Source organism: Mirounga leonina, unplaced genomic scaffold (assembly GCF_011800145.1).
Source record: "Mirounga leonina isolate KUSES-001 unplaced genomic scaffold, KU_Mleo_1.0 Mir_115, whole genome shotgun sequence".
In the NCBI taxonomy this organism is placed as follows: domain Eukaryota; kingdom Metazoa; phylum Chordata; class Mammalia; order Carnivora; family Phocidae; genus Mirounga; species Mirounga leonina.
The window spans coordinates 33,942,981-33,961,322 of NW_023270268.1; the positions used below are offsets into that span (position 1 = coordinate 33,942,981).

Sequence of the window (18,342 nt, forward strand, 5' to 3'; positions counted from 1 at the left end):
CTCATTTTCTACCTAGCCCCCTTTTCAACCTCCTTCTCAGGGAATATTTCCCCATTTTCAATTCCCAGTTTCCAATTCCCTTTACACTTCAGTTTCAGGGACTTCATCTACTCTCATGGTTTCAGCTCCCCTTACTAGAGGTTACTTTGCGATATACATACCCAGACATAATTGTTCCCTATATCCCACCCAGGTCTGTTACTTAAATGGCCTATGAGACTTCATTTAAGGCCTCCCTGGGCGCCTGGGTGGCTCAGTCGTTAAGCGTCTGCCTTCGGCTCAGGTCGTGATCCCAGGGTCCAGGGATTGAGCCCCGCATCAGGCTCCCTGCTCTGTGGGAAGCCTGCTTCTCCCTCTCCCACTCCCCCTGCTTGTGTTCCCTCTCCCGCTGTGTCTCTCTCTGTCAAATAAATAAATAAAATCTTTAAAAAAAAAAAAAAGGCCTCCCTGACGTGTACAATTTTATTGTTGAAAATTAAACTTATCATACCACCCTCAAATCCATATTAACTATCTTATTCTCATTAGTCACCATATAACCAGCTGCTTTCTTCTCTGTCCACCAAGTATAAAACCGTGGAACCATGGAATCATTTTTGGCTTGGGTCTCTTGACACCAGCCCAGTCAATACTCTCTTTTCTCTCTGTCATGCTGCCTCACATCATTAGATAACTTGATCTTTTGCATGGTTTAGCTCCTCAATTTTAAAAATAAGCCTGGGGGCACCTGGGTGGCTCAGTCTTTTAAGCGTCCTACTCTTGATTTCGGCTCAGGTCATGATCTCAGGGTATGAGATTGAGCCCCACCTCGGGCTCCGTGCTCAGCAAGGAATCAGCTTGAGATTCTCTCTCCTTCTCCCTCTGCCCCTCCCCCCACTCACACTTGTGTTTTCTCTCTCTCTCAAATAAATAAATACAATCTTTAAAGAAAAAAAAGTTCCTGTAGGGCAATGACCACATATTATAGTAAGTCTCAAGTATACAAAAGATTTTTATACCAAGAGTTGATTTATGAGTTATTTGGCATTTGCTGTGTTTTTATTTTCTTCAGATGTGTTATTATAGCTTCAGGTTAAGCTTGGGTAATCTATAATGTGTCCAGAAAGGAGAAAAAGGAGCAAAATAGATACCAGCCCTCTGGGGTTCCTAGTAGCTTAGATGCACCTCCTACCCTTTGGGGAGCTTCCTGTATAATATAGACCTGCCATATCAACACCCAGCATAGTATTGTGAATACAGTAGGTGTTTTTGTGCCAGTAAAGTTAACAAAACCCACTAATTTCCACCCATAATAAGGGAGTGCTTTTTAGTCATTCTCAAAATGGGTGGCACGGTGTAGTTATTAGTAGTAATTTTGTTATTAAAGTACACAGAGGCGGGGTGTCGGGCTGGCTTAATGGGTCAAGCATCTGACTCTTGATCTCAGCTCAAGTCTTAATCTCAGGGTCATGAGTTCAAGCCCCACACTGGGCTCCACACTGGGTGTGGAGCCTACTTTAAAAAAGAAAATGGTGCACAGAAGGCAACTTGATAACCAAAAACATTTCTGAAAAGTAACCAAGCTCATAGTTACAGATAACAGATCAGTGGTTACCAGAGGTAGGGGATGGGGGGTAGGAGAAATGAGTGAACTGTTTTTTCGTTTGGGTTTTGTTTTTTGGGTTTGTTTTTTAAAAGTTTTGTTTTTTTATTGTTGTTTTATTTTTTTTTCAGTTTAAATCAAATAATTTTTTAAAAGAAACAGTAGATTTTGTATTTATTGGACAAATCTTAAGAGGCTCAAATGCCGTATCAGGAAGTGGTCATATTCCTTATACAGGAGTATATATAGGAGATGGTTATCTTTCTCTTGATAGGCAGAATTATAGGTAATTAACAGGAATCAGAAAAATAATATGACTTAAATTATCTGCAACTTCTGTTTATACTTTGAAAATTGTCAGTTACTATCAAAATATAATTTAATAAAGCAAACATGATTTTTGAAACTTCTTTAATCCTTTCAGAATATGGCATTCCAGGCTGAACAAAAAATAAAAGCAGATATTTTACGAAGCTTGAGTACTGAACAGCTATTCCGGTTATTATCAGATTCAGATTTGAATGTGCTGATGAAAACATTGGGACTTCTTAGAAATCTCCTTTCTACTCGGCCTGTAAGTAAAATCATCCAGGTTTCCACATTAGCTGCCCCTGCATATGCAGTGTAAAACATTGCCCTCCCTCACTTCTCCCATCAACATCTGCCCAGAAGTGTGATTCATATGCTGTCCCTTCCCAAAGAAGTGAGAAGTCGATATCTAGACCTGTCACCTTCATAGGTGATCTGGGAGCTGCTTTACCATATAGCTACCTGACCCACTCCTGCACTGCCTGTTCTGTCTCCCTCTCCTTACTCCATGCTGGATATGAGCCTGCCTTGATTTGTTACTTTATTCTTACTTGGTTTGCTGGCCAGAATGGGTTTTCTCATATGCCTAAATCACTTACCCTGGGGCCTCTGCTTCTTTCCCTTTAGAGAATCCTTCTCAGTGTTATTCCATAGACCAATCCCCACACTGCCAACATTTACTGGATTGACCTCTGAAGATGTCAGTGTGGAGAACAGTGGGTATATGTCAAAGCAGGAGAGGCTGAGCCTTTTTCTGGGGTCCCTCTCATTGTTCCCTGAGCAACAGTGTCAGTGGCCTTTAGGTCGATGAAGAAACATGGATAGTTCCTTTGTGCTTCACTTGTTTTCTGAGCCTTCTTTGTACATTTGTATCCCAGAGTATTAGTAAATCTGTGCCATATTTTCCATGTCTCTGGCTTCTCTTCCCCATCCATTTTTAAGTTCCTTTTTCTGTAATATCTTTGGACTTGAGGATCCCCAGTGATTGTAGTTCTGTATTCTATCAGGCCAAGTCATTTTTAAACTTCAAGTCATAAATAAACACACACACACACACACACACACTCATACATACACAGACACATACATAGAAGGCAAAATGCAGTTTTATGCTATAATAAACACTATTCTTTGGCATCTAGTTCTGTATGCTATGGTGTTCTCTTTCAAGCAGTTGTGTATTATATTGTTTAACTTAGAAGCTTTCTGTTCCTTTCTGTGATCTTTTTCTTTGTTCCCCAGATGATAACTGTGGATTTCCCATTGTTTTTGCAGCATATAGATAAAATAATGAGTACTCATGGAAAGCAAATTATGCAAGCCGTCACCCTTATTCTGGAAGGGGAGCATAACATTGAGGTCAAAGAGCAGGTATGTGTTCCCTTTTTTTTATTATTAATTTTTTTTTTCTGAGAAATATCTTCTGAGTGTGAATACCAAAAAGGATCTTCATTAGGAGTCTCCTGAAATACTCAAATCTGCAAAAGACACAGTGCTGAGATGGAAGGTGCTATAGAGACAAGAAAGATTTGAGGAGAAAGATCCTCCACCACCCCTGAAACTATTCAAGAATTCTTCCTCCCGGAATAGAAGAAAATATTACCAGAGTCTATAGTTTCACCCTTTGTGACATGCACTGTACACACTGTCCCTGTCTCCATAGGGAGTGTAACCTTTGATCATCCTAGACTGAGTCCACTCTTGGATTCATCATTTCCAGCTTTCTGTATCCACCATGCTCTGAACTCAAATTCCTGCAACACCCTGATAAAATAATTCCTTATGCTGGAGTCATTTTTCATTTTTTTACTCTAATGTATCCTGTTCTTTATTTCTATCCCATACTTCTACTTTCTGTTGTCTTGCAGTAGGGCAGATTTAGGATAGGCATAAAAATACAGAGGCTGTGCGCTCATCAGGGGACAGTTTTAGAATTACTTTTCTATATTTTCTGGGATTTAGTATAGGATTTTTACATAGTGTATGTTTTGTCATAAAAAGAAAGGTCACCTATAAACTTAAATTTCTAATACAAGATCTGAGGCAATGGTAATGTTCAACTTTCTGACATAGATGTTAGCTACATGATGTGTTCACTTCAAAATTCATTGTGCTGTATATTTATATGTGTGGAGGAAACTTGCCCAAGGTCATCAATGGGGAGTTGAACCTAGGGTCTAACTGCAGGCCCATGCTCTGCATTTTCTGTGTTCCTGAATTAGAGTAATTCTGCAGGCTTCAGAAGAACAGTCTAAGAAGTAAGAATGGTAGGATATAGGAGCTATAATTGAATTTATGAGCAAAAAAGGCAGTAGATTTGACAAAGTGGTTTTAAGATGGACATTTTAGGTGATTTCTCTTAAAATTCAATAATAACCATGTTTTCTGGTGAACAAAAATTTAACACAGAGAAACTATCATCTCAGGCATCACTAAAACTAGGTTGAACATGATCCATTACTGGCACACAACAATGAAGAAGATGCATTGCTCAAAATAAACTATTCACCTGGGGGCTCCTGGTCTCAATGTCAGGGAAGTGAGTTCAAGCCCCGTGTCAGGCTCCACACCCAGCTATTTTACTTAAACTATTTTACCTGAAGAGCATAGGAATGAATTTTGTCTATAAAGACAGCTCACCTAGATAGAATTCTGCTAACTTGAAAAGTGAAGCAAGGCAAAAAGGTGAGGCAAGATTTGGATGAGGGCAAAAAAAAAAAAAAGGCCAATAACAGTAATGTGTTCTGACAGGATTCAAATTACACGCTTTCGTACAGATTTTGGTGATGGTCCAGAAGTAGGTGATGATGGGGAGGCTTACACTGTCTGGTTGTTAGCTGGAAGTTTAGTTCTTCTCAGACACTTCTGATAATTCAGCGTTTTTTTTCTTGAGGTATGTTGACATACAGTAAGCTACATATATTTAAAATATATACTGTGGGGCGCCTGGGTGGCTCAGTCGTTAAGCGTCTGCCTTCGGCTCAGGTCATGATCCCGGAGTCCCGGGATCGAGTCCCACATCGGGCTCCCTGCTCGGCGGGAAGCCTGCTTCTCCCTCTCCCACTCCCCCTGCTTGTGTTCCTGCTCTCGCTGTCGCTCTCTGTCAAATAAATAAAATCTTTAAAAAAAATTAAAAAATAAAAAAATATATATATATACTGTGATATGTTGACATATGTATATACCATGAAATGATCCCCACAATCAAGATAGTGAACTTATCTGTCACTGTCCTTATATTGGGAAAAAGACAAATATGTCCATTGTTACCAGTCTTATTCAGCAGCATATTGGAGTTGCTACCAAGTGCAATAAGACAAGAAAAAGAAAAGGCATATAAATTGGAAAAGAAGAAATAAAACTATTCCCAGACAACATGAATGCCTATGTAGAAAATGCCATGGACTCATCAGAAAAAGCTAGAACTAATCAATGAATTAGCCAAGGCCACAAGATATAAAAATCAATTGTACTTTTAATATGCTAGCATGAACAAGTAGAATTTGAAATTTTAAAAACAGTACCATTTATAGTAGCTCAGAAAAAATGAAATACTTATGTATAAATCTCATAAAATATGTGCAGGATCTCTGTGCTGAAACAAAACACTGATAAATCAAAGACCTAAATAAATGGAGATATACCATATTAAAATGTCATTATGTATTATCCTTTACATACGTTGTTGGATTTGATTTACTGAAATTTGGTAAGGAATTATATTCATGAGAGATACTGATGTATAGTTTTCTTGTGATGTCCTTGTTTGGTTTTGATATTGATATTTGATTATTGAGATAATGCTTGCCTCAGGGAATGAGGTGAAGGTATTCCCTCCTCAGTTTTCTGTAAGAATTTGTGAAGCATTGGTATTCTTTCTTTCTTAAATTTTGGTAGAATGTACCAGTGAAGCCATCTGGAACCTGGTGTCTCTTTTGTGGAAGGGTGTATAGCTAAATTCTGTTTCTTTTATGGAAATAGGAGTAGTCAGGTTATCGATTTCTTCTTGTGTCAGCTTTGGTATTTTGTGTCCTTCAAGAATTTGTCCATTTCATCTTTTTCACATTTATTAACATAAAATTCTTCATAATATTCTCATTATCTTTTTAAAGTCTGTAGCATTCTTTGTAATATCCCCTCTTTTGTTCTTTATATTGATAATTCCTTTTTCCCCTCATCAGTCTGGCTAGAGGTTTATCAGTTGTTTTTTTTTTTTATCTTTTCAGAGAAGCAGCTTTTGGTTTCATTGATATTTTTTTTTCCCCTATTACTTTTCTATTTCTCTATTTCAGGGCAGGATAGATATTTTAAGTTTGTAGGCCATTCAGGCTCTGTGGCAACTACTCAACTGTGCTGTGCTAGCCTGAAAGCAGGTATAGACAATATGTAAGCAAGTAGACATGGCCATCTTCCAATAACATTCTATTTACCACACAGGGAGTGGGTTGGATTTGGTCCACAGGCCATAATTTGCCTATCCCTACTCCCTACTCTATCATTAATTTCCAGTTGTTCACATAAGTGTGTGTGTGTGTGTGTGTGTGTAGCTTTTCTCTCTGCTCCCTAGCTTATATGTTAAATTGGCTTGGCCCAAGAACTAATTGATCTCTAACATTTGTGGGGCTTTAAAACAGAACTGTAGCTCACGCTGCCATGCTGTTCAAGCCTGAGGATGCATGGGTATATTCTAACACTCCAAGAAGGGGAATCACTTGCCTATCTTGCTGAACAAGTCTATTCTCAGAAATATTTCATGAAATCCCCTTCATATTCTGTATTAGTGGTTAAGAGAGGGGTAGCTCTTCCCTAGATGAGGCTAAAGATGTTTGTCACTCCCTCCTCTTCCCAGACGCAGCCTCTTTTTCTTTTCTTTTCTTTTTTTTTTTTTTTTTTTGGTTCAAACCTCAGGACTCACTTCTTAATCAGTATATTAATCTAGGAAGAATAAGACTACACACTCTTTATGTTTGAAGCCTCAGGCCATAGGAAGAAAACAATCTCGTCAATTAGCTATAATCTGCAAGCTTAATTTGCTTAAGTCTACCAAAAGAAAGGTTAAGTTTGGAGAAAATTACTTGAATTTAGACCCCATTCCCACTTCTGATCACTTTCTTTGAGTGGTTCCTTACTGTTCTCCAGGGCTCAGTGTCGCTTCCTCCAAGAAGCCTTCCCTGACCTTTGCAGTATCAAGCAAGCGTACTTCATGCCTTTTCGGTCCTGTTTTTCCTCTGTCACACCACAGTGAAATGTAATTGTGTGACCGCTTCAAGATTAGGTAGTGTGTCTTATTCCTGTCTGACCCTAATGCCCTGCAGAGTGCATGCACATTGTAGGTGCTCAGTAAATGTTTGTTGAATTGCAGAGACTGGCACGGGCTCAGTTTCCTTTCCACAGTCCTTTCACCATTACTCTAAACATTGCCCTCCTCCTGGTCTGGCTGTGAGATTCCCAACAGCTGATAAGAAAGTCCTTCCAGTACCAGTGTGGTGATTATCTTCAAGTTACACTGTCCTGCCAAGTGTTACGGTCTCCCTCCAGTCTCATTAGGCCAGGCTCGACTAAGCTTCACACATTTTCCTTACCTTTCTGTTCCTCTAATCAGGTTTTAAAAAGTCAAGAAGTCCTAAATGCACATGGCTAGTGGACCAGCGTCCAGGCCTTCACCCAGAAGGTCATGAGCTTGGGAGCAAGAAGTATTTGGAGGGGGAGGGAGGGAAGTTGCAGCACCTATGATGCTTCCACCAAAGAGACTACGCTTTTGAAGAAACATTGTTGGGTTAGTAACAAGAGCTTCTCTTAGAAATGAAATAATAACAATTCACATTTTCCCTTTGATGTGTGTAAGACATGGCTGCCTTTACCCAGTGATGGCTTATGCCCCAAAAGAAACTACTGAAATGTTTGGGTTCTCTTTTGCCTAAGGTGGACTTTTGTTAAGTGTGGTTACTTTTGTTGGCAGTAATGTCAGGAGATAAGAAATCAGAGCATTCAGAGTAGAACCTGTGAGAATCCATGTACTTCAGATGGAAATTACCCAAGTTCTTGAGAGAGCTTGCATCTGAGGACTTCAGAGCTTTCCTGATCACCGGCCCTTTGTTCTTTTCCAGACACTGTGCATCTTAGCCAACATAGCAGATGGGACAACAGCAAAAGAACTTATTATGACCAATGATGACATCCTGCAGAAAATCAAGTATTACATGGTAGGCCTTTGTCCCTTTCACTGCTCTGTAGTAGCTGCATTAGGAGGCTCAAAACAAATTGTGCAGAGATTTTAAAAAAGAATAGACTACTCTGTCACAGATTCAGGGAACTCTCTCTCATTCTGAAGAAAAACACAGACACGAAGGCCTTGAAGCTTGTGCCATTTGGGCAGTACTACCACCCATTCATCACCCCACTCCCCACCTTCATTGTTTCCTGATTGCCTCCTTAATCAGCGAAGACATCGGCTCTTGGTTTTCTTCCAGGGCGTCCAAATCCCTGTCTTCCCTCTCAAGGCTTCTCTCCGATGTGCATGACCTCTTAAGCCTCTGGCATCTCTGGCACTTGTTCTTTGACCTCTTTGCTTGCAAACACAGACTGCTACCTACTTGCAGACACCTAAGCCACCTATTGCCACGGCCATCCCATGAATCTTGTCATCACCAGAAACTGCCCATTGCCAAACCTGGCAATATTTTCATTCTGTCAGTGTCTCATAACAAAACCCCAGCTGTGGGTGAACCTGTCTTCTTTTTGCCTGCCTGTCAGAGTCAGCAACTGCAGAGAAAGGCACAGAACCAGGCTGATTGGTATCGTGTTAATTTCCTGTTTACACCGCCTACTACCCCCTTGTGATTCTCCAGCAAGCTGACACCTCCCTTCTCCATGAGGAGGTGTCAGCTCCTCGTTTAAGTCTTTTCTCTCCCTCATCACTCTTAGTGGTGACCTCACCTTTTGTTTTGTTAAGAGAATAGAAGCCACAGTCCTTTAGTGGCTCCCTTTTGCACCTTGAATAACATCCATATCCCCCTTGTGATGGCCTGTGAAATCCTGCATGACCTGACTCATCCGTGTCCCAAATCCTGTCATTACCCTTTCCTTTGTGGATTACATTGACCTCCTGTTCCGTGGAAAGGCCATGCGTGTTCTTTCCTGCCTCGGGACCTTTGCACATGCTGGCTCACCTCCCTGGAACACTTTTCTCCCCCACTCCTTCATGGCATGCCTTCTCACCTCTCAGATCTGAGCTCAACTGATACTTCCTCGTGGGCTCTTATCTATGTGGGTTATTCTTTGTTACTGCATTCTGTTCCCTTCAGAGCAGTAGCTCAATTATAGTGATACACATGTGTTTGTGTGCCTGAGTGTAAGTTCCATGAGGGCAAAGCTCCATGTGTTTTGTGTACATTTTTATATCTGTCACCTTGGACGATGCCTGGCATTTAGTATGTGCTCAGTAAATGTTGAATGAAAACCTTACTGCTTCAACCAGGAACTCCCTTATCTTTCCAATCCCAGATCTACATAGCATCTCTAATCTTTTCAAAGTTACTCTTGATTTCCCATATCCACTGAGATATACCTATTTTTGGCTGCTTTTCATAGCCAGACTTCTTAAAAGCATCTTCTGCACATGCTATCTCCTTCTTCACCTTTAAATTTATTCTAACCCATTTCATCTGGCCTCCACTGTCATCGCTCAGCTGAAACATCTCTGCTTAAGGTCTCCAGCGACCTCCAGGATGCCAAATCCAAAGGACCATTTTCTCTCCTAATCTCACCTCACTTACAGCAGCCTTCAACTCAGCTGACCATTTCCTCCTCCTAGAAACATTCCTTTCTCTTGGCTTTCAATACACTATCCCTCCCTGCTTAGCCCTAGTCCCTCTTCTTTTCTCTCCTACATGGTCTCCTGAGGTCTGTGATCTTTGTTGCACAATGGCATTTTCCAGGGAGCTTTCAGAGATGGTTGCATTGTCCGTTTCCTTTCAAGATTCTGATTTAATAGGTCTGGGTTATAGCCTGGGCATCAGGGTTTTTAAAAGTTCCCCAGGCAGGGTGACTGGGTGGCTTAGTCATTTAAGCATCTGCCTTCAACTCAGGTCATGATCCCAGGGTCCTGTGATTGAGCCCCTCATCGTGCTCCCTGCTCAGCAGGGAGTCTGCTTCTCCCTCTCCCTTTTCCCCTCCTCCCACTCATTCCCTCACACTCTCTCTCCCCCTCAAATAAATAAATCTTTAAAAAATTAAAATCTTGGAGCACCTGGGTGGCTAAGTCGGTTAAGCGTCTGCCTTCACCTCAGGTCATGATCCCAAGGTCCTGGGATCGGGCCCCGCGTCAGGCTCCCTGCTCAACAGGGAGCCTGCTTCTCCCTCTTCTCCCCACTCGTGCTTTCTATCACTGTCACTGTCTCTGTCTCTCTCAAATAAATAAATACATATATACATACATACATAAATATCTTTAAAAAATTAAAATCTTTAAAAAATCTTAAAAAAAAAATAAAAGTTCCCCAGGCAGCTCTTATGTACAGCTAGAGTTGAGAACCACTGGTTTAGGAGAATCGCATCCACTCCCATGCCTTTTACTATCATCTATATGCTTTTTTGGTTTCTGGATTCTGGTCTAATAGTCAGTTTTGATAAATAGAATAGGTATTACAGTATTTATACTTTCCATAGTATCATCAATAGAAAACACAACCACAATAATGGTTACTGGCCTTTCAAAAGCCATGACAACGAGCTTTCATGATGGTACTTGCAGCTCTACAGATGCTGGTTCTTTTCTTAGTGGGGGTAGAGGGTAGAGGAGCAAGGTAAGAGGGTCACATGGAAGATACACTTCCAGATTTGTCTTCTGAACTCTGGACTCCTATATCCTCCTGCCTACTTTACATCTCCATGCACCTGTCTGATGCTTCCTGAAGTTGATGTTTAAAAATGAGTTCTTGGGGCGCCTGGGTGGCTCAGTCATTAAGCATCTGCCTTCAGCTCAGGTCATGGTCCCAGGGTCCTGGGATCGAGCCCCGCATCAGGCTCCCTGCTCCGTGGGAAGCCTGATTCTCCCTCTCCCACTCCCCCTGCTTGTGTTCCCTCTCTCACTGTGTCTCTCTCCGTCAAATAAATAAAATCTTAAAAAAAAATAAAAAATAAAAAAATAAAAATAAAAATGAGTTCTTAAATATCTCCCCTAAACCTAAATTTCTTCTCTCCTGTTCTTTCCTGTCTCAGTACAGTGGCTCTGCCATCTATTCTGTTGCTCAAACCTGGGAGTCAATCATGATTTCTCCAGCTCTTTCACCTCATTAATCCGATTTATCAGCAGGTCCTGTCAGCCCTTCCTCCAAACGTGATCTGGATTCTGTTTGCTTCTTTCTATCACCACTGCCCTCACCCTGGACCAAGCCATGGCATCTCATGCCTGGTTGACCATAATAGCCTCCTAGACACTTCCGCATTGTCATCCAATCCCTTCAGCCCGGGTGACCTAGAAATGTAAATCAGATCTTTACTTTCCACTGCTTAAATCCTTCAGGAGCTTCCTATCAACTCAGAGCAAAATCTAAAGTCCTTTCTCTAGGGCCCAGAAGGGCCCACAGTTTAGCCACACCTCCTTCCCTGAGCTAATGTTGCTCCACTTTACCTTCTCATTACGAATGAGCTCTACAGCTCCTTCGTACTTCAGACCTTTTCAGGAACTTTTCCTTCCTCTCAGTGCCCCTAGGCCCTTGCTCTTTGCACAGCTGGCACCTTCCTACCCTTTAAGTCTCTGCTTAAGTGTTGCCTCCTTCAAAGAGATCTTTTCTGTGCACTCTACCTAAATTATGTTCCCACCTCTCCACTCTCCACTTTTCTCCACAGCAATTTGTTTCCTCAAAAAAATATGTATTGAATGAACTTACACATTGTAAACACTTATTTTTGTACTGTGTATAAGTTCATTTATCCCCCCTATTCATGACCTGAGGCTGAGAGCAAATGATAAATTTTGTTCTGTCTTGTCTTTGTGGAGCCCAAACTGGGCATCTCTTTAAAAGTCTTGGCAGGTAAAAGGAAAAGAGAATCACCAGCTGTAGAATTCTAGTGAAGAAAGCCATGTCGTCCACTTCTTGTCTCTGCGTAGTTGAAATATAGTCCTACTTGGCAAAATAAGTCCATCTGATCCTCCAAGAAACTGTTGAGCATATTATGCCACTGATAATTCCCTAGAAATGCATGTTATTTAAAAGTACAGGGGACTTTTTTTTAACTGAGCAACAGGAAAATCATCTGTAGAGATTGTTCTACAATTGGGTCCTCTGTTGTGTTGGAGAAAGCACTCCATATGGCTAAATGATCCAACTTAAGCAAAAGTGGTTGTACTTTTAGTACATAAAGAAAAATAAGAATTGTGTTTCAGAAGAATAGGAGGCTCTTTAACAATAATAGAAACATTAGATGAATCAAGTAAAGACTCAGGTTTTGGGGGGCAACCCCCCCAAATAAGAGTAATTTGAATCAGATAATCAATAGCTGAATACCAAAGCCACATTCATCCTATTTATTGGCCATTGGTGACCTGAATGTTTCCTGATGTAGATCAAGCATAGCCTAAGTCTAAAACATAGACCTGTCCTATGCCAGTTTGTGTGCATGGATAGAGTGATAAATTGCAAACTATAATTACAGCCCTAAAGGTGTTTTGTTTGGCCTGTCAGAGGGTTTCTAAAATTTGAATGTGAATATCTTTTGGCAAGTCTTCACTCCCCAGTTTACCAAATTTCCCACCACTCTCTCTTGTCTTTAGCACAACCCATTTACCCATTAGTGCTAACTTTGTGACCCCTCAAGACATTTGAGTTTGAGGGCCCTGCTTCACACTTTTAGCCTATGGGAATTGCCTATGGTATGTTACCAAAAAAATTCCTCAAATCAGATTGCCTCCATATTTTTTCTTTTTCTGCATCAAATAGGGTCATTCACATGTGAAACTGCAGCTTGCCGCTATGTTTTGTATATCAAACCTCATATGGAATGAAGAGGAAGGTAAGAGATTGGTGAGATCTGTTTTGAGGACAATTATGGGAGGGAAGGTAGCAGATGTCCCTGAGATCCTAGATGCAGGCATCACTCAGTGGGTCCTGAGCATTCTTTCAAGTTAACCTTGGTATGAGAATCCATGGGACTAGCCAGAGTTGGCTGGACAGTTAACAGTGAGCCCCACCTTGAAGTCAACACTGCAGGAGATTACAGAGAATGGGGGTAAAGGAGACCCTAGAGAAATAAGTGGCAGTCCATGCCCTTGAGAGAGCTGAGGAGGAGGTTACGGGGATGTACTTGAAGAAGATGAGAGGTGGGAGTGGATGGGCAGATTGGTCTTTCATTGTGTGCAGAGGGACACTTGTAAGGGTTACAGGCATATAAGCTTAATGAGGAAGAGGGTGCCTTGGTGAGAAATGAGAAATACACTGTGACTAGTGAAGCAGCCAGTCTATAAGGTAGCGTCTGTGAATCAGAGGTCCTCCATCTTGACTGCATAATAGACTCACCTGAGGATTTTTGCACCAGACCAATTTAATCAGAATTTCTGGGAGGCGGGTTGCAGGCATAAGTTTTGTTTTTGTTTTTTTTTTAATTCCCCAGGTGATTCCAATGTAGCAAACATGGAAGAGCAGTTGTTCTCAGTGCTGGGCTCATTGCATAAGAATCACCTGGGGAACTTTTTAAAATGCAGATTTATGGTTTTTACACCTAGAGATTCTGGTTCATTGGGTCTAGAGGAGCTCAGTGCATGAGTGAGTCACTGCAGGCACTTTTCTTCATGGGAAGGAAAGACTCCAAGAGGATTACTCTACCCAGCAGCTGTGTCTAGAACAAAGTGGAAGGAGGAAAAATTGGATTCAACATATAGGCCTAGAGACCAAGTACCATCCAGGTGCCAGGGAAACAGAGCCACCCTCAAGGAGGTCCTAGTCTAGTTGGAAGATAGGACAGAGCAGTATGAAGTTGGAACTGCCACATGCTAAACAAGAGGCAGCAGGAAGTGCTGGGAGGTCAGAGGAGGGTGGAAGAGAACAGAAGGAAAAATAAGACCTGTCTGGAGTAGGAAGAGCCTGACTTGATATGTCCAGACAGAAGATATGAAGATGGGGCCAATGGCAGAGGGCCTTGTGCCAGGCTGAGGAATCTGACCTTGACCCTGTAGTCCATGGAGAAATTAATCTATCAGCAGAACCCAGGATGGACTGCAAGAAAGAGGGTCAAGGAGCAGAGAGACCAGTTAGAATGTTGTTAGAGGATCCAAGCATGAGGCAATCCAACTTCATTGGGGATAAGGGGGATGGAAGGGTGGGGAGTAAAGGACCCTGGTAATGCTCTAGATTGTTGATTGCACATCAAGGAGAGCAATTGCCTGGGTCATGTCCCCAGTAACCTGTTAGCTTTAATCTCTTAGGTTCACAAGAACGCCAGGATAAGTTACGAGACATGGGCATCGTAGATATTCTACACAAACTGAGTCAGTCACCAGATTCAAACCTTTGTGACAAGTGAGTATCAAAGGAAAAGGACCTTGTTTTGGGGTATGTTGAATTCTTTTATGAAAGGGTTTGGCTTGCTTAGTAATTTATGTTGCCAAACTTAAAATCTTTTAGATTCTTGAGTTCCCTTCTTAATCTTCTATGAGCTAACTGTATGGCTTTTGAATAAGAAATAAACTAATAATTAGCAAATTATTAAAGATTCTCATCTTACTGTGAGTTAACATGAGCCTGAGCCATCTTAGTGTATATCTGGAGAGGATCCAGGGATCATTCTCTTGACATTAAAATAGAAAGGAAGGCCAATAATAAAAACATCCATTATCTCAAGATCTCACTGAACGCCTGCCTTGTGTAAGCCTGGCCCGGCTGCTGAGAATATGGCAATGACCTCTGAGGGGTTCCTGTCTTCACCATTTACTGGGAGAAGCAAAATCATAATCAGAGATCCCTCTACCCTCAAAATAGCCAAAAATGTTCTTCCTGGCTGTGTACACTCCCTCCTACCACAGCCTTCACTCTACAGCTTGCTTTCATGCCCCCCCAACCTGTCCTCCAGACACACCTGCCCTCTTGCAGTGTCACATCTTCATGCATTTACACATTCTGTTCCATCTGGTTTGCCATCCCAGGCCCCTCTCCTCTGAATTCCCCATTCATTCAGCAAATATTTTTTGAATACTAACCTCTACCAGGGACTGTTTTAGGCATTGGAGATATAATGATGAATAAAATTGATGAAGTCCTTGCCCTCGTGGAACTTACATTCTAGTACAAAAGACAGACAAATGAATATGTAATATGATAGCAGGTCATGAGATGTACTATGAAGAAAAATAGCAAGGTGAAGGAATGAAGAGTAAGAAAGTTTCTTCTCAGATAGATTAGCCAGTAAAGGCCTCTCTGAGGATGTGACATTTGATCGAAGACCTGGATGAAATGAGATAGTCTGCCAGGCAGATGTTCCAATGAATAGTATTCCAGGCAGAGGGGACAGTGAGTGCAAGGCTCTGAGGCAGGAACAAGGTTGGCATGTTCAGGAAACAACAGGAAGGCCAGTGGAGCTGCAGAAAAATAAATGAGGGGCAGGGTGGTAATAAGTGCACTCCAGGGAGCAAGTGGAAAACTTTGTCGGCCATAGTCAGGACTTTGGATTTTATTCAGAGTCTAATAGGAAGTCATTGGAGAGTTTTGAGCAGAAGAGACCCTATCTGACTTGAATTTGTATAAAATCACTCTGGTGGCTCTGTAGAGAATCACCTGGGCAAGAACGGAAGCAGGGAGAGCAGTTCAAGACTACTGTAGTCCTGTAGGTAAGAGATGAGGGTGGCAGTGGTAGAAATACTGAGAAGTGGTCAGATTCAGGATTTAATCTAAAGATAGAGAAAACAGGATTTGCTCAGGGATTCAATATGTAGGATATTAAAGAGAGGAAAGGAAAATGCCTAGAGTTTTAGCCTGAGCAACTGGATAGGGTGTTGCCATTTACCAAGATAATGAGGAATACAAGAGAAGGAGGTTGGGGTAGGGAGAAGTGAGGGTTCTTGTTTGGACATGCCAAGTTTTGGATGCTATTAGATATCCAAGGGACTTCTCAGGATAATGGGGCTGAGGGTATAAACTAGGAGGGTATATAAAGCCATGGAGCTGGATAAAGTCACATAAGGAAAGGAAGAGAGAGGAAAGAAGACAGGAAGGCTAAGGACTATGCTCTGGAGCTCTCCAGCATTTAGGGGTAAATGAAAAAGATCCAGCAAAGGAAAGGAAGGAACGACCAGTGAAGTAGGCAGAGACCCAGGCACAGCAGTTGTCCTGAAAGCAAGGGAAGAGAATGCCTGGACAGTGGCCATTTATCCTTCACAACTCAGATCAGGTTGTCACCTTCTCCAGAAGATCTTGCCTGATCCATTCTCCACCCTAGGCTTTGTCAGGGGACCCCTTCTGCCAGGGACTCCTGTAGCACCCATAAGACATACCACACTGTTGTCATGGCTGTCAGCTTGCTTGTCTGCTCCACTGAAGGGAAAAGGCACTTGGTAATTGCTCCTTGAGTGAATGGCTGTGCCCGACTCTGGAGCACACAGAGCAGGCTGGGCCCCTGCCTCCCTGAAGCTTGCCATCCAGTGCGTTAAAGAAGACAAATCCCCCAAATAATTGAGGCCCAAGGCTGCTGCTCAGCTGAGTGTCCCATCAAAGGCAACTGAAAGCTAGGCACTCGCCGAAGGCTGGATTTGAGCTGTACTTTGACCTGGCACCCGTGCCTCCACCTCCATAGTGGTAGTAGCAGCTGCTGACTTAAGCGGTGAGCTCGGTCAGCCCGTCTCTCCTGGTTGAGGGCCACATCGTTCCCTGGGTTTCTTTTCTCATGTTCGTCCAGAAATGAAAATAGTTGTGCTCGAAGTCATTTCTAGGATGACCTGGAACGTTAAAAGAGGCCTCACTAGCAGGATGTACAATAGGTTTCAGCCCTGGCCTACAATGGTTTAGGTCTGTCTGGTGCTGTTTCCCCATATTTGTATGGCACATAAGTTTTCAGCAGTTCTTAAACCACGTTAAAAGAATCAAGGTTTGAGCTACCCTGCCTAAGTCCACCGAAGGAAAGATGATCTTGCCTCAAGAACCATCCAACTGAAAGACTCCTTAGATATTAAGAGATAGCAGGAGGATAATAAGGTTACAGTCTCTGAGGTCTAATATAACAAACATAGGTAGCCCCTGAGAAGGATTCAGAAGGAGTCTGAATTGGTAGTTCTCATTTTAGTCAAAACCTTTAGTCTGTTACCTAAAGAAGACATCTCTCAGGTTCCTTCTGTCTTTAAGGCTTTGTGATCCTTTGACTTTCAAACACTTACAGATGAGGAGCTATTGCCAACCAGCCCTTTCCACCTTAGGCTCAGAGTGTCTTGGGACTGTGCGGTGAGGTAGATGATCATTAAAAGGTAGCCTGTGGCATCATTCATAAGCTTGTTTCTGTAGGAAAATGACCTTGTAGAACCCAACTCACTTATAACTTGGAGACCATCTGTATGGGGCTTTCCGTTTTGATGGATTGGACTATATAGTCTTAGATAATTGCAAGAACATTTCCCTTAGTATCCACTTTTAAAACCGTAGGTCATACCCATTACTTCACTATAGAGACTGCACTTGCATCCAACATATTGCATGCCCAGTCTACCTTGGCTTACTTTCATCAGCTAGTAGTAACTGAACATTTTAGCCATTTCTTTCTATAACCTAGCAGGGGAGACCATTGCTAAAACTTGACTTCCTAATTCCCACAATTGTAGCCTCTTGAGAACCTTTACCAAGCTCATGATTGGAGTAGTCAAGGAGGCCTCCTCAGTCCCAGCTCAAAGGACGACCCTTTTACAAGGATCAGGATGCACCCATCCTGTGTGGCTGTCATGAGACATTACATCTCTTCTTCTCCAACTAGCTGTCTTCTTCCCCAACCACCCTAACAACCTACCTCCTATGCCAGGTCAGTGTCCGCAGGCATGATGAGAAGAATGAGATGAAACTATAACCTCCTTCCTCAATTTGAAGGCATTTGAACCATGAGACAGTCTTGGGTTGTGAGCACTAGGCGCCCCCCCTGCACCTTCTAATCAACACCTGAAGGCCTCTCCCTGGGTCAGTGTTCCTCTTAGCTTCCCAGAATCCTAAGTGTCCTCCCCGGTGTCCTGCAGCACCAGCTAAAAACCTGCATGGCAGTAGGAGAAAGTAAAGAATTCCAGACCCATCGTGGCCAAATGCCAGTGACAAAGGGAAACTAGAATTCACTGCAGCAGGTGGAAGGACAAGAGCAGCCCTTCCTAAGAGAACCTCAGGAAGAGGAATGTAGCCAGCATGGGTTTGAAGTTATCTGCTGACCACAGATCTCTGCCCCATACGGTATTCGCCCAGCTGGGCTCACCGCAGTTCCCTTTGGGGATCTTTTTA

General features: G+C 42.3%; 1 protein-coding gene across 3 annotated transcripts in view; it reads left to right on the forward strand.

Moving 5' to 3' along the window:
* ARMC8 (armadillo repeat containing 8) overlaps positions 1-18,342 on the forward strand; it is a 105,288-nt gene that overhangs the window by 84,742 nt on the left and 2,204 nt on the right. For all 3 annotated transcript variants that reach the window (XM_034995563.1, XM_034995553.1, XM_034995572.1), the window contains 5 exons: positions 2,007-2,156; positions 3,167-3,262; positions 7,999-8,094; positions 12,832-12,904; positions 14,313-14,406. In XM_034995563.1, coding sequence (XP_034851454.1) covers positions 2,007-2,156; positions 3,167-3,262; positions 7,999-8,094; positions 12,832-12,904; positions 14,313-14,406 — 509 coding nt within the window. The remainder of the gene's footprint in view (positions 1-2,006; positions 2,157-3,166; positions 3,263-7,998; positions 8,095-12,831; positions 12,905-14,312; positions 14,407-18,342) is intronic.